The sequence below is a fragment of the Rhagoletis zephyria genome, unplaced genomic scaffold, assembly GCF_001687245.7.
Source record: "Rhagoletis zephyria isolate East Lansing unplaced genomic scaffold, Rhagoletis_zephyria_1.1 Rzeph_scaffold_03354, whole genome shotgun sequence".
Lineage (NCBI taxonomy): Eukaryota > Metazoa > Arthropoda > Insecta > Diptera > Tephritidae > Rhagoletis > Rhagoletis zephyria.
Window position 1 is genome coordinate 39,917 of NW_016160437.1, and position 15,034 is coordinate 54,950.

Consider the following 15,034-nt stretch of genomic DNA (forward strand, 5'->3'; position numbering starts at 1 on the left):
GAAAACTATTGCATGGAATCGAATGCCTAGCTTAAAATATCGAAGGCCTAACTTAAAATATAGGAATAAAAAGCAAGAGAGATGCCACCTGTTTGAAAATAGCAGTTTAAGTAAATTAATGAGATAAATTAAATATTGCAATACCGCTGTTCAAGGAAAGAGGTTTAAGAAGGCTTACATCCGAAAAAATTTTGTGGAAGGTTGCGTTTGAAAATTTTAATTTAAGTTAATTAATAAGATAAATTAAATATTGCAATATCAGTATCAAACTAAAAAGATTTNGTTTAAGTAAATTAATGAGATAAATTAAATATTGCAATACCGCTGTTCAAAGAAAGAGGTTTAAGAAGGCTTACATCCGAAAAAAATTTTGTGGAAGGTTGCGTTTGAAAATTTTAATTTAAGTTAATTAATAAGATAAATTAAATATTGCAATATCAGTATCAAACTAAAAAGGTAATTTTATTGCCGAGCATATATTTGAGTGGAGTTGCCACCTGTTTGCAAAATTTTATTCATTTAAACTGATAAAATAAATGAAATATTACAAAGTTGGTGTTTAACTTAAAAGGTTTAAGAAAGTTTACTGTAGAAAGTATTTTTGAAGCGGGTTGCCACCTATTTGAAAAATTCAATTCAGTTAAATTGATACGTTAATGTGAATATTGAATTAGTACACCTTTGAAGAAAGTGCGCGATATGCAGACTCGAGTTACAAGATTATAAATTAAATTTCCAGGAGGTATCCGATACTCTACCTACTTTCTAATACCTTGGAAAATATATTAGTTATCATACACATTTATAAAAAATAAGTAGTTAAGTATAAGAATAGTTAAGTTAACTATAGTTAACTCAGGGTCGGCTTCTCTTTAAATCAATTTTATTTTTTATGAATTAGGCCATACGAGTTTTGGGAGGCAGTAACAACACAAAAATACTTTTTTAAAGCGCAGTGAGGCACGCCGGGTATTTGCAAGTTATAAGTAAACAAATTTCAATTTGTATTTAATCATTACTTTATGATTATTTTTTTCGCTTAAAAATGACACCTGTTAGTATTCTAACTTTCTAATTTCGGAGGTTAATTAAGTTTTGGAATAGCACCCTGTAGACTATTTACCCGGCGCAGTCCAACGCGAACTTAGATTGCTTAGTGCATTCCTTTCCTTACTGAGCTCTCCCTCGGAAGTATTACGACAATGTCCCAGGAACGGCTTGGGGTTAATTGGAGTGATGGCTGCCGCACAGTGTGCTTTTTAAACACTCTATGGGAATTAATCGTAGCGCTTTCGACAGAAGCAATATTTTGATATGAAACAAATAGTTTTGAAAGCTAATGTTATTCTCTCTCATGGAAAAATACTGCCATTGACCCACAACTTCGCCTTGACCTAAAAAACAATTGGTCAAAAATAATGTTCTTCGAAAAAAACACGAAAATCCTCCGGATTTGTTCCAAAAAAAAATTTAGTGTATGTTTTATTAAACACAAATGATCTTAGGAATCAATGCTAGAGCCCCTGAATTGTTCTGACTTTTTTTCTTACTTTAGATATGTTTTGTGACCGGGTGCTACTTCATGAGAATATGAGTTTGTGCCATGTAGTTATTAACGAATGGAAAGCAGAAGTTATAGTATATAGCACGTTTACTAGGAGAACGTCATATTCCAAAGAATCAACAATTTTGAAAACAAACGACGTTGAGGTGTTTTTAGTGAGTTATCTTTCCTTCAATTAAAATAACTAATAACTAAAAAATATAATAAATATGTATAACCACAAAAATTAAGGATAAAATCTTAATTTCACTTTCCTTTCTTTGGTCAAAAATGGACTACTTTCTAGTAACATTCAAATTCTCTCGTTTGAGATGCAATTAGGGAATATCGTTTTGATTTTTTCATACATATGGAGATAATTGTTTTTTTTTAGTTTATGACTTTCTTCCAGGAAACGAGCGAAATGTGCATACATACATAAATATATCTGTGGCCATAAGCAATAACCGCCTAAGTTGAAAAACCTGATTTCGAGAAAAAGCTTTTTAAATATTTGAATTGTAATGTTAACCTTATGGGAAACCAAAATATGGTCGTCCATAACTTTTTAAATAGCCTGGCTAGCGAGATGGAAATTTCACATACACATGTTATAGTAGTTGAAGAATACCATAGCATATATAACTCAATTCTTTCTTGAGTCGGCTTAGGCGGTTATTGCTTATGACCACAGATATATGAACATATGCATACACGCGACCCTTACATGTAAAATGTTAGATGCTGCCTATTATATGTATATGTATGTACATATTTACAGATGTTTTTAAACCTGTGTCCCTGCTGCATTAATGAAACAATTTATAATTTTATTTAATACAATTTTTAATAACTTGTTTTTCCATTTTTTTTTGTAAATTTCTTTCTTGTACAATTGCAATGTGAATATTTTCTAATTACATATAATATGTATGTATGTATAATATTTTAGCAATATGCTGTGAGACAATAACAACAACAAAAGACAAATGAACTGTATAATGAGTCGAGATTTCTGATGGTTCTATGTATGTGTAGTTTCTTAAATTCTTGCTTCAAAGCGCATCGTCACCTGTTGGTGCCGCACTGTTTGAAAGTGACAGCTCGCCGCCATATTTCGCCAGGAATTCAACAATAACGCCATTGCTCCAGCCAAAGCCTTCTTGTACCTCATACTCACCGCCGCCGCCATGACCTCCAAATTTTAATGCATCGTACTGTATGTGAGAAAGAGAGAGAGAGAGAAAGAGAGATCATAAAAATATAGTAAAATTTTTTTCGCAGCTAACACCAACCTTTTCAAACATCGCCTGCGTCTGTTTGTATGCCTCGAAATTTGACTTCACCCATCGATGTGCCCATTTTTCTGAAAGATTCTTTGCTTCGGGCGTGTCTAAGTTCTCCAAACCGACAACGAGCAGATATTGCATTGGTGCCCAAACATTTGGAAAGTCCCATTGTTCGCCCGTATTTGCGAGAGTATTTGGCACGCCACCAGGATAACTGTCCAAATTCAACTTTTCAATATATTTTAGCACAGATGCGGAGAGTCGTTTCGAGTCCAAAGCATTGAATGCACCTGTCCAGAGTGGTGCCAGATTGGTGGGTACAAAGTAGTCACGCGGTTTCTGATTGATTAAATCGTAGTCCAACCAAACGCCGGCCTCATCATTCCAGTGCACCACTTGGATGGCCTAGAAGCGAAAAATTAAAAAAAAAAAAACCAAAATTAGTCGAGCGCTGTAATATTAAAAAAAAAATTGCACCCAGCTTTCTAAAACCTTCGTCATTCGCAAAAAAATATATATATGTATATGACGCCTAAGTAAACCTTGAAAAGCGAATGAAGTGGGTATTTTTAGCTTTATTTTCAGATAACCAACCGGCCCATCGGGACCTCTTCGGTCGCATGATAAATCCAAGCCTGTTAAGGACTTCTTCGATAAGCTTAAACATTTAACAGTGAGAAATACAGCACGACGGCATTGAGCGCGTGGATACTACGGGGCCATAAGTAACGCGATCGCCCAAAAGTTGGCACGAAAAAGATTCTGAGTTGTATTTATGGGACCGAGATGTTTTTGTGGTCTCAGTTGGTCTTCTTAGAAAGAAATAATCACTAATTAGTGTGTAAACTTAGAAGGAAGTACATAAGTGCGGTAAAGCACTAAGACCGCCTATCAGACCACACTCTTCGCTCATATTTTTAATAGGAAGGTTATTAGTCCCCTAAATAGAGCAGATCACGGAATACTCTTTGGAAAAGGAATTTAAAATAGGGCTTTGCAACAAATCAACTTGAGATATCCTTGGTTGGTTTAAGTGGATTTTCCTGGTGACAAGCAGTTAGCAACTTTGCCATTTTGATTCCACAACTCGGGCAACCTACAGCCATTTGGCGGCTAAAATGAATTTCAGTACGTCATACGGAGAGAGGTAGCTGTACTCTGAAATAATCTGCAGGTATGGTTTGCCGAGTGTCTTCAGCCACATTCCCGCGAGAGCTGGACACTCGCCCAGAAAGTGTTCGACAGAACTTATTGAAGGGCAATCCAATCCTTTCAGCATGTACCTAAACGGGTCAGTGCTCTGTGTACACTGCAGTAAATTTGTTAGTACATACATCAATATTATGTTCGCTTAAGTACCCGCATCGAGGTACATTTTTCATGAGGTACTTAAGCGGGGTTTGCTGTATCTTCTTTGCTCATTCCTAAAAGAGCTTTGGGTTTAGGTAGTTCCACCTCTGCTTGGTCCTCGAGTGGTAAAGTACGAAAATAAAAACGGCTCTAAGCTAAGACGATGGCGTTGGTTTCCAAATCTACTAGATAAGGTTGTAGAAATTCCCGAGCATTTTTAAGCCGAAGCTCTACGCCATTAGTCTAAGTGCTAAGTATAACTTACGTAGAATTTAATGAGTGCATTTTAGTCTTTAGCAACAGCCAGACTAAAGGCTTTCTTATCTTTTAATTAGGCAAACCAAACAACTTTGACAATTGCCTCTTTCCTTGGCATATTTGCGCCAGTTGTTCATCCCAAGTGCATTTGGTCCTTCCATTTTTTGTGGTAGCTCTTATTATTTACGCTTTGAACCATTAAATTGAAAAAGTAGCTCGAGAGTGAAACGTCTTGTCTAAAACATCATTACGGTCTCAAACGAAGAGGAGAAATCATTCCCAATTTGCACGGAGCTGAGGTTGCGCTCAACGTTTTACACGTTTCTATGGGGTTTGTCCATAGGGACAGAGACGTTAGTTGAGTAAGGCTTAGGGGGCGTGCGAAGTGATGTCTCGAGTTGTGGGGTGTCTCTCCGGGCACTCGTTGGGCACATCTGCATCTAATCTGCCCAGGTACGAGTTTAACATGCAGCAGTAGCCAGAGAAAAATTTCGCTATTATGGTCCGAGTCTCCCGAGGCAGACGAAGCTCTGTCTCGTCCACTTCTGGCGCTTGTGTTCCCAAAACGGCACTGACAGGTCGAGAGTCATTGTAGATCTCTACTGATTCCCTGTGAATGTCCCGTTTATGGCCTGTCGTTATGCTGTCGGGTCCAGGGGTTGTTTTATGATGTTGTGGCGGCATCAGAAGACATCCACTGCATCTTACTAGTCCCCACAGTCGCCGCATAGTTTAAAACCGGCCGGCCAATTGCCTTGTACAGCTAACTCTCGTTGCCAACAACGTTTCTTTGTATTTATCCCAGGTGCTGCCGGCTAGCGACCTGAGGACCTTGTTGCGGCTTTGTACTTTATTGACAATTGCGATTGTGTGCTCCGAGAAGGAGAGCAGACTATCGAAAGTACTCCGATAATTTTCGGTTTATTCACCATCNCAGCTAACTCTCGTTGCCAACAACGTTTCTTTGTATTTATCCCAGGTGCTGCCGGCTAGCGACCTGAGGACCTTGTTGCGGCTTTGTACTTTATTGACAATTGCGATTGTGTGCGCTCCGAGAAGGAGAGCAGACTATCGAAAGTACTCCGATAATTTTCGGTTTATTCACCATTGGCATCGGCATAGTCTAACCTCCTTCGACCAGATGGTAAAAACGGTTGCCAAGGACTTTGTAGTGGAGAGGGTTCGGGTCCTTGCAGTGAATAGGCGAGAAAGTTTGGATAGGTACTTTCGAGCACGAGTCATCAATTCTACTCCCAGACACTATTTTCGAGCAGTCGTCAGCATAAGAGACAATCCAGACTCCCTCTGGTGGTTGAGAGAGATTTGTAAAAATTAAACAGAAGCGGAGAAAGGATACCACCCTGCGGAACCCCCTATTTAATTCTTCTTGGTTTGCTGGTTTTGTCCCTAAAAAGTTTGAGTTCCGGTAGGAGAGAGGAAGCCTAAATGTCTTCGAGTAGCATGTAGTGACTGACCATGTCAAATGCCTTTGACTGATAAAACGCTACTGGGACTGTTCTCTCACCACTTGTTATCCGAAAGTTTATGGTGTTAAGTGCAGTTTTTGTGCTGTGTACTTTACGGAGCCCATCCTGATGCCTCTTTGGGGAATGTACATACTATTACACCCGCAAACACAGTTGACCACGAAAATAAGCTTACGCGTCTTTCTTCACCGTCAAAAAGGTTAACGTGTATTTTTTCGCCGTCGACTAAGTTTAGGCGCCTTTCTTTATTGAAGTTTGTTTTATGCGTATTTTTTCGCGGTCGACTTTTGAGCTCGCGCCTTTATTCGTGTCTAGTGACGATATACTCTAGTAAAGAGTTAGAAAGTGGAGGAAAAGAACAAAATTTGTTAAAAAAAAAAAAATACGGAGACTTAAAAAGGCTTTGAAGTAGATCGTGTATATGCGGAAATTTAACACGGTGCGTGTTAAGTGCGCGTTTATACATCCGTATCAAAATGAAATTAAATAAAGTTTTTAAGCCCGCAGCGGCCAAAGAAACGGAATGCGTTAAACATTAATCAATAGACCATTCAATTATGCCGTTGAATTTTGGCACGGACCTTGTTTTTGTATGGAGAATATAAAAAAATGTCCTAGATACTTTTCATAAAAATGAGATTCTAATATAGAAATCCAACTAAGACTTAACTGTCATCAGTGATATTAATGCTGACCTTGCATAACGCTTGACAGAAGAATTTACTATTAGATTGCAAAGTCAGATTTAACATCAATGATGACAGGTAAGTCCCAGGTGGGTTCTTACATCACAAAGTAGTTTTTGTGAAAATTGCAGATAGAGGGTATTGAATATAAGCCCTCGATATGCTTTCATAAAAAAAATAATAAACATTGAATGAACAAAACAAAAATAGCCAAAACTTGCTGAAGTGTTACGTTCCTATTTATGTATATTTTTGCCAGTGTATACACGCGTTTTATTCAATGTATATTAATATTTTATGCGTAGGTGTATTATTTGTAAACTCATGTGGAACTTAGCAAACAAACTGTGCTACAAATTTTGTGATGCCCCGAAGGCATTATTAATTGTTAGTTTAAGATGATTTTATGACTTGAAATTGTTTATTTTTTGAGTCAACATAATAAAGATCATTTACAGCCGTAAAGCCAATATTGAAATACGTGTTTCTTTGGAGGTAATTTTAAATGGAGATTTCTTGAGATGGAAACGATTTTTTAAGCTTTAAAATCTTATTTTGATGGCTTTTTTTTTGAAAAAAAAACTAAGATTTTTAGGGGTCTTTCTCTATAAACACTGGTAGTAGGTCCTAACACAAGTGGGGAGGAGCTCGGGAAAGAGATGATAGGAATGAAAGAATGACACTGGCGGAGCTAAACATGAATGATATAAACTCAAGTGATACAGGATACTGAAGATTGAAGCTGAAATTAGTCAAGAACGCAGAACGTATACTTAAACGCAGTCTGTATACGCAGAATTTTGTCCATTACTGGAGCCCTCAGTTTTGCTTACTACAGTGTTGGCACTCATCAATGCCATTTCATAAACTTGCCTTTCAACTAAAATTTTTTGTGCTATAATAGATCGTAGTTAAATATAAACTACTTAAAAACCTAAAAACCTAAAACCTTATTCAATAGTAAATTTCAAATATTTTAAACGTATTTTGAATAGGAAATTATAACTTCTTTACCATCTGCAAAACAGACGAAGTGGCAACCATCTATAGAAGGAAAAAATCAGTTGACACGGAAAAATCTAAGTTCCGCAGATTTCTGCGTTACGGGCTACAACTTCAGAAAAATTCTGCGGTGTTGAGTTTTCATTTAAATGGCGCTCTGGTAAAGCAGATCGTGTCAGCTGACTCAGGTTTACGTACCGGTAGGTTTACATTCTTGACTAATTTCAGCTTGAGAAGCCATCTGAATAAGTTAGCAGTTTCGTCTCCGTTACTTTTGTGATATAGCCAATGAGACATTATTGCACCTATCCCGTGAGTCTAAGAAGAGTCTAGGCTCACTGTGGCTAAAAGAAAGCACTTACACTCCCAACTCCTTTTCTAAACTTTTTGGGGACTTACGCATCAAACGAAGTGTTGTGGGGCACAACATATGCGACGGCGTGCATATTTGACCACTTGTCTTATCTACATACATATCTAATTCGAATTTTCAATCGCCACATGCAAATCTAAAATATCCAATCTCAAAAAACATTCGGATTCTTACCTCGAATATCTTTGCAGCCTTCAGCTCATACTCCGCAGACTTTGCGGCATTTCCTGCCTTCTCATGGAATTCTGCAATCATTTTTGCATTCCAATACAATATTGCATTCAATTCTACGGGCACAATGGAGCGTGTTTTCAGAGTTGTTAAATCACCATCGCTTGTGCCATTTTCGTTAATAAACCAACGCGAACTGAAATCCATGCCAGACTCAGCACCAGCCTTTAACTCGCAATAATGTTGCTCCTTCTCCTCGTCTGTTTGGAAAAATTGCGACGTCTCGACGTCTTCACGATAGGATTCTGGACGTGGACCGGAGGAACTGTCACGATAGATTGCAACATCGTAACCTTTCGCCTGCACGATATGATTATTCATCCAATATTCAAATTCATGCTCCAAAATATCCAAAGAATCCACAGCAAAACTGTAGTCTTTCGTGAATTCAACGTAAGACTTAACCATAGCCGTCAGCAGTGGCGGTTGTGAACGTCCGAAGTAGTACACGCGACCACCATTCGGTATGAAACCGAATCTTTGTACAATGGACAGGAAGTTTTCGATCATGCCACGTGCCGTTTCGTACATCTCTGAATAGAGCAAACCGCGTATGACCCAATAGGAGTCCCAATAGTAGAATTCAATGAAACGTCCACCTGGCACAATAACTGGATGATCGACTGGTATGATGGAATAATATTCTGAATTCTTGTGTACATCATCGATCATTTTGCGACCCAACTTTTTCCAGATAACATTCAAATCGGAGCCCCATTGCTTGAGATCAGGATCGTTAACCATATCTAAGAATTCGGGATGCTCCTTCCAATCGTCCGGCGTCCATGGTTCGAACTCTTTGCCGCGCTCTTCAAAGTGTGTCTAAATAGTAGATAAGAAAAGAAAAATAGAAAAAAAGAACACATTATAGAAAAAAGAGCACAAGAAAAAGGAAATCAGTTTAGTTGCACCGGCAAAAATGTGAGCTCTATATAAACATGAACATACATCAACAAAGTCTTGTATTTCCGCTTCGGTGGGGGTATTATTCTTGGCAGCCATGAATTCGTTGAAATCCTGCAACGTTTTATCCGGATGATTTCTTAACTTCATGTCCACAAAAGTTTTGGAGTCCTTGTAAAGGTGCGCCATTTGTATGGTGTGCAGCAGCGGTCCATGGCAATAGATTTGACTGGTAAGAAACAAAAACGAATACATTAACCATTTTAGGCCAACGCGAATGGTGAACCAAATTTGTGTGAGCACCAATCCCACAATCCTGTTTGGTATGCAGCTAGGCCAGGCACTCTAAATGAAAGTGAAGGCGCTATCAACAATATATAGTGCGTATCATAACTTTATGACATTTACATATTGACAAGAATTGACCACTTGTCTTAATATTTTTTAATTTTAATTATTCATTTATACAAATACAGTTTATCTTTTAACAAAAACCATATATCGATGGCTGAGTGGAAGATCGACCTATCTCGACAACCAGTTCGAAAACGCCCTAGCTCTGAAAATTTTTCAACAACGCTTTATTCAGAATTTCGTTGAAGAACGCCCTATTTCAGAAATCTCAAACGAAAATACATTGAAAATGTGCTGAGATAGGGCATTTTTGAATCGGCAGCTGCGATAGGGTGTTTTTCAATAAAAATCTGAAAAAGGGTGTTTTTCTATCGAATTCTGAAGTAGGGCGTTCTTGAAAGGTTTTTTGAGATAGGGCGTTTGCGAACAGGCTGGCGAGATAGGTCGATCTTCCACTCAGCCATCGATATGTAAATCCAAGTTTCAATCTTTGTGAAACATTCAAATAAAACAACAAACTTTCATACAAATACCGAGCTTTTTAATTCGAATTTTTAGAAATATTTAAATTAGCTGGGACTTATATTACGTTCAAATTGGCCGCATTTAACTTGTTAAATGAAAAAGAGTTTTTTTGTAAAACACAATCGTCCACATTGAACATATGGATTTAACTTTGACGGTTGTTTGATTTCAAATAATAATTAAAAAAAATATCAAAAATAAATTTGTGTTGTGCGAATGTCTGCTTTATGATATTACCGCATACGGATTACTTCAAAATGTTTAGTATGTATGCACTATTTATCTCTGCGTACGATGAGACCTGAGGGGAAATAACTGATTACCGCCTTGACCCCTTTTTTGGCGGGCAGACATGCATACAATTTCGATATTTTTTGATAGTTTTTAATTTTTATTATTTTTGAGAATTTAAATTTTTTGAACGTTGGCGTGTCAAATGAAAGCTTGCGGCCCTTCTGAGTGGCTGAAGCAGAAAGCTTTCTGATGCAACTCTGCGCTGAACTGGTTTTCAAACGAGTTAAATGATTTAACTGGTTAAATTTTCCAACAACAATTGCATGCGATTTAATTTGTTTTTAAACACGTTTTGTGCATTTAACTGGTTCAAGCCCATTTAACATGTTTAACTCGTCAATTTGAACGTAGTATTACCGTTGATTTTTGGCAATTGTTTTTTGTTGACGATGTCAGTTATTTGCTTCCATTCAAAGTATGTTCGACGATTTTTTATATGGAGAAAATGAGCAACACCTTCAATAAAAAAAAATTCTCAAGAATTAACGGTAAGGTACTCCGTACTCAAAATATTTCTGAAAAATCGAATTAAAAAATTCGAATTTTTTACGCAAGTTTGTTGATTTTTTTTAAATGTTGCAACCATATTTTTATAAACAAATAATTAAAATTAAACAAATTATAAGATAAATGGTAAAATTTTGTCAATATGTGAGTGTCGTTAAGCATCATATTTATAGTTTGGCTAGAATTGGGCAACGAATCCATTAACTCAGAGAGGTGGGTGTCATAGTTGTCCCACGTAATAATTTGATATCTGACTTCAAGTATTAACATTTTGAAACTTTTCAAATTTATGGTTAAAGAGAAATTACTTAAAGTTTCAGCAAAAACGAGTTAAGATGTACCACCCGTCACTTTGGAATGCCCCTTACATATGTAAATAAAGTATTATGGCTATGCCTGACTTGTAAAAATAACTTTCTAGAATTGTTTTCATTTAAGCGGTTTTGTTATGCACATTTGCTTTTACATACTCGTAGCTATTGTATTACGTTGGACTTGGTGCAAGTAAAAGCTTCCTTATATCCATTTATTTCTTATATACAACTTTTTTATATGCAATAAGTACGGCATTTGCTTTGTAAAACTTTTTTTCTTAAAGAATTTTTATACAAAATCTGCTTTAAAATTACTTTTGGATAATACCTAGCAAGTCGACTCATTTTAAGCCCGTAGAGAAGGGTAAATAAATAAACGAAATATGTATACATATATAGGAAACGATTTAAGGTTATAAATACACAATTTTTCATAAAGAGCCCTTTCTTAAAAATTGTGATATGATGAGGAATTTTCGTTAAATTTCTATTAAAAGAAATCAGGCAAATCCATTTACGAGTATCTACTAAATATTTTTGTGCCAGTGTGTCCTTTGTTTTTTAGCGAAATGTGACAGTTAATTAAAAATAAATATCAAAACTAAAATAAATATCAAAATTAAATTTGTTTTTATATGTGCATGCATGCATACGTAGTAATGTGTATCAATTGCTAAGCTAAAAAGTATCAAAACGTATCAAAAGTAAATATGTACAACAGTTTTACATTTTTTTTTCGCCAGTAACACTACTTTGTGTAAATTCGTCTTGGTTGTGAGGTAAACTCAATATTTTGGAAACGAATTCAAAAATATTTTTATTAGTATCAAAATTTGGCATTTGTGAAAAAAGTGGCAAAGTATGAAATTACAAATTTTTAAAAGAAAAGTATCAAAAATGATACAATTGTATCGAAACGGCAACGACGGCAGCATTTTTTCTGTTTTTCATTAACCTGTCACAACGCGAAATTTTCGCGTTAAAAGTGCATTTTTTATTTAACAGAATAATTGACAACGTTTCTTGTGGCTAAATCTAATTATATTGCATTAGCAATAAATACAAGTAATGTGTACATTTATAGAAATGTGTAAATGTGTTAGTACTTATTTAAGTAAGTTAATGGCTCCTGTATCGACTAAAAATTGAAATATAAAAAGCAATTTTTATGATGTTTTCTCTTACACTCCCACCCAGAAATACATATGTACTAGTACATCTCAAAATTTGTATTGCGCTTCTAAATACATACTTAACTAATTTGCACTTCTACACAATTCGGTGCTCGTTTATTTCAAGCTTACAGCGGGAAATTACTTGCAAATTGTTAAAAATTTTAAACTTTTTAATTTCACCTTGAAATTGTTGAAATTCTGGATACGTAGTATTACTAAAGTGCGATAAGTAAGAATGACATGCATTTCAAAGCTTGAGTGTATGGGAAACTACATATATGTGAAAATGATTTTTTGTAACAAATTAATTAGGAATAGTCACGTTAGCTTTTCCGTTTCACAGCTATTCAGATTTTGGTAGAATTGTAGAATCACACTTTTGGAGGTCATATTTTTACTATATAATATTTTCTATTTCCATTAAAGAAACTTATTTATTGACTAAACGATTTATTCAGTTATGTACATACATGCCAAGTCCACTTTTTCTAAAAAGTTATATTTTGATACAAGAGGCAAGAACAATCAAAAATACATGATTTCCTTATACGGTGTTCGCATGAGGCGATTTTACAGGCAAATTTAGAGGCGATTAGTGGAATCATAAGTTGGCTGCCCCCAACTTCATTGCTAAGTCCAAAATAGTAACAGAAAATATACAAGAAAGAATACAAAAATCAATTGAAGTGGTTTTTTTCTCTCCTGTAAAATTAAAAAAACTGGACTTCGCAGCTAAGCTAGCGATATGCATTTTCTTATTAGGTTAAACTCGCCTCTTAATAAATAGCTCAATTTCAAGCTCGGATAGTCAAAGTTGATATTTTTTTCTACTCCATCTCCACTAGTTCTAATTTTCTGACAAGTGCTTTCACTGCTCTTAATCTTCGAAAAATTGTTTGCTTATTTTCTCTCTAATTCGACAAAAAAAAAAATATACTCTACTGCCGAATTTCCACCAGGCATTGAAATGATGAGAAATGTGAGTAACGAATTTATGTGATGACAATTTTTCTTAGCGTAACGGCACACAGTAGTCGCAGAAGCCATGTTTTACGCGAAAAATTGGATGGTTGTTACGATTATAATAAAAATGCAGGTTCGCAGTATTTTTGTTATGCTAAATCCGAATATGCCTTACAATTTTATGTTTGGCAGTTGACAGCTGTCAAATCGAACGCCAAATTCTCTTAAAATACGAAAATCATTTTGAAAATACAACTGATTAGGTTTTTAGGTACACTAGTCACGAATTTTATGTCCAATTAAAACAATTGACATATGTCAAATGGACCGAGAATTTCTCTAAAAATTAGACAATCTTTTTAAAAATGCCCCTGATTAGGTTTTTAGACATGCTGAACACGAGTTTCATATCAAATTAAAACTTTGAGAGTTGACAGTTGAAAAAAGAGAAAATGTTGCCAAGAAATAAACGAACTAAGTTTTAAGGCTCTCTGATCTCTAGTTCTATATCACATTCAAACTTTTTCAGTTGAAAACTGTCAAAATGAACTATCATTTTTAGTTGAGTAAAAAATATATTTGTTTAGCAAAATTAATGATTTATTGTATTCGAGGGAGCATATTTAAAATGAATTTATGATAAAATTATGAAATAATAACGGTATTTATAGTTATAAATGGGGAATAGTTGGAGCCATCTGCTAAAAGTTGAGCCCTTATTTTTTAAGGTTTTTTATTTGATACGAAATTCGTAATTTCCAAAACTTCAGTTTTCTTATTTTTAAATAAATTATTCAGGTTTGAAAATTCAAAAATTTTTTTAAATCTCGGACACCATATTCGATTTTGCAAAAACTGGTCTGAAATTTATAATAAGCGAACTTAGGAACCTCTAAATACCAAATTTCACGAAAATTCAATAATTTTTAAATTCTTGGGCGCCATACTGGGTTCGCTACTTTGGATTTTTGAACATTGACTTCAGGTTTGTTAAGATACATCTAATAAATTATGTGGTGCTAAATATATAATAAAAAAATACGGCCGCCACACTTTTTGGCGCCAGTATGCGCGGATTTTATTTTCGTAGATCCTTAAAGGACTATTTGCAGTACATTTTGGTAAAGGAGTCAGGACCCTACCCGGCCATACTCATTAGTTATACCTTATTGAAAAAAATATTTATTGAAAATTAAGCCGTGTTATTAAGGTATTGATAATTTAGCGACAAATTTGTATTATGTAATGTTTCATATGAAATCATCATTCTCTATGCTTAAGACAAAACCATCAAACCAGCAATGACTGCTATAATTGAAAGTTTCCATAAAAAAATTGTTAAGGAAGCTATCAACACATAATTTTTAGAACGTACCAAGATCGAATTCGTTGAATTAAACGGTTTTAACAGCTTGCTGAGCAGATATTATTGAAAGTACTAATCACTTTTGTGTACCTTGGATATTTCTGAATAAGAATAGCTGTATTCCAGTTAATTTATCACAGTTTTCAAATATGCCTTTTTCGCGTAAAACATGGCTTCTCCGACCACTGTGCGGCACAGACATTTTTTAATGCCCAACTTTGTCATTAAAATTTGAGAGTGCCTTGTGGAAAGCCGGCATAAATGATTGAACTGATGCCGAAAATATTTAATCCGCACTTCTTTAATGCTGGGTTAAGAGTTCACCGTAGTGAACGAATTCAGGAGAAAATACTGTACCATCGTTTTTGTCAATGCCAGTAGGAGTCGTGGGCCAAATGCCTCGGTCACCGTGAA

General features: G+C 35.5%; 1 protein-coding gene and 1 long non-coding RNA gene across 2 annotated transcripts; one reads left to right on the top strand and one right to left on the bottom strand.

Moving 5' to 3' along the window:
- Positions 1-2,381: 2,381 nt before the first annotated feature.
- Treh (Trehalase) lies at positions 2,382-9,351 on the bottom strand. Its single transcript, XM_017623776.1, has 4 exons — positions 9,168-9,351; positions 8,163-9,041; positions 2,839-3,237; positions 2,382-2,760 (listed from the first exon to the last, which is right to left on the bottom strand). Exons 1-4 carry the CDS (start codon positions 9,309-9,311, stop codon positions 2,599-2,601), a joined length of 1,584 nt encoding a protein of 527 aa, XP_017479265.1. The 5' UTR covers positions 9,312-9,351; the 3' UTR covers positions 2,382-2,598.
- Positions 3,251-14,742, top strand: LOC108368845 (uncharacterized). Its single transcript, XR_001848426.1, has 3 exons — positions 3,251-4,751; positions 13,526-13,533; positions 14,731-14,742. It is a non-coding gene; the product is annotated as an uncharacterized LOC108368845 (long non-coding RNA).
- Positions 14,743-15,034: the final 292 nt, after the last annotated feature.

What these genes read in the sequence shown, in the direction of transcription:
- Treh (XM_017623776.1), bottom strand. Translation starts at nt 9,311, where the DNA reads ATGGCGCACCTTTACAAGGACTCCAAAACTTTTGTGGACATGAAGTTA. An exon ending in AAATACAAGACTTTGTTGAT is followed by an intron (nt 9,042 to 9,167) that starts GTATGTTCATGT and finishes TCTACTATTTAG; the next exon opens with ACACACTTTGAAGAGCGCGG. An exon ending in CGCAGGCGATGTTTGAAAAG is followed by an intron (nt 2,761 to 2,838) that starts GTTGGTGTTAGC and finishes TCTCACATACAG; the next exon opens with TACGATGCATTAAAATTTGG.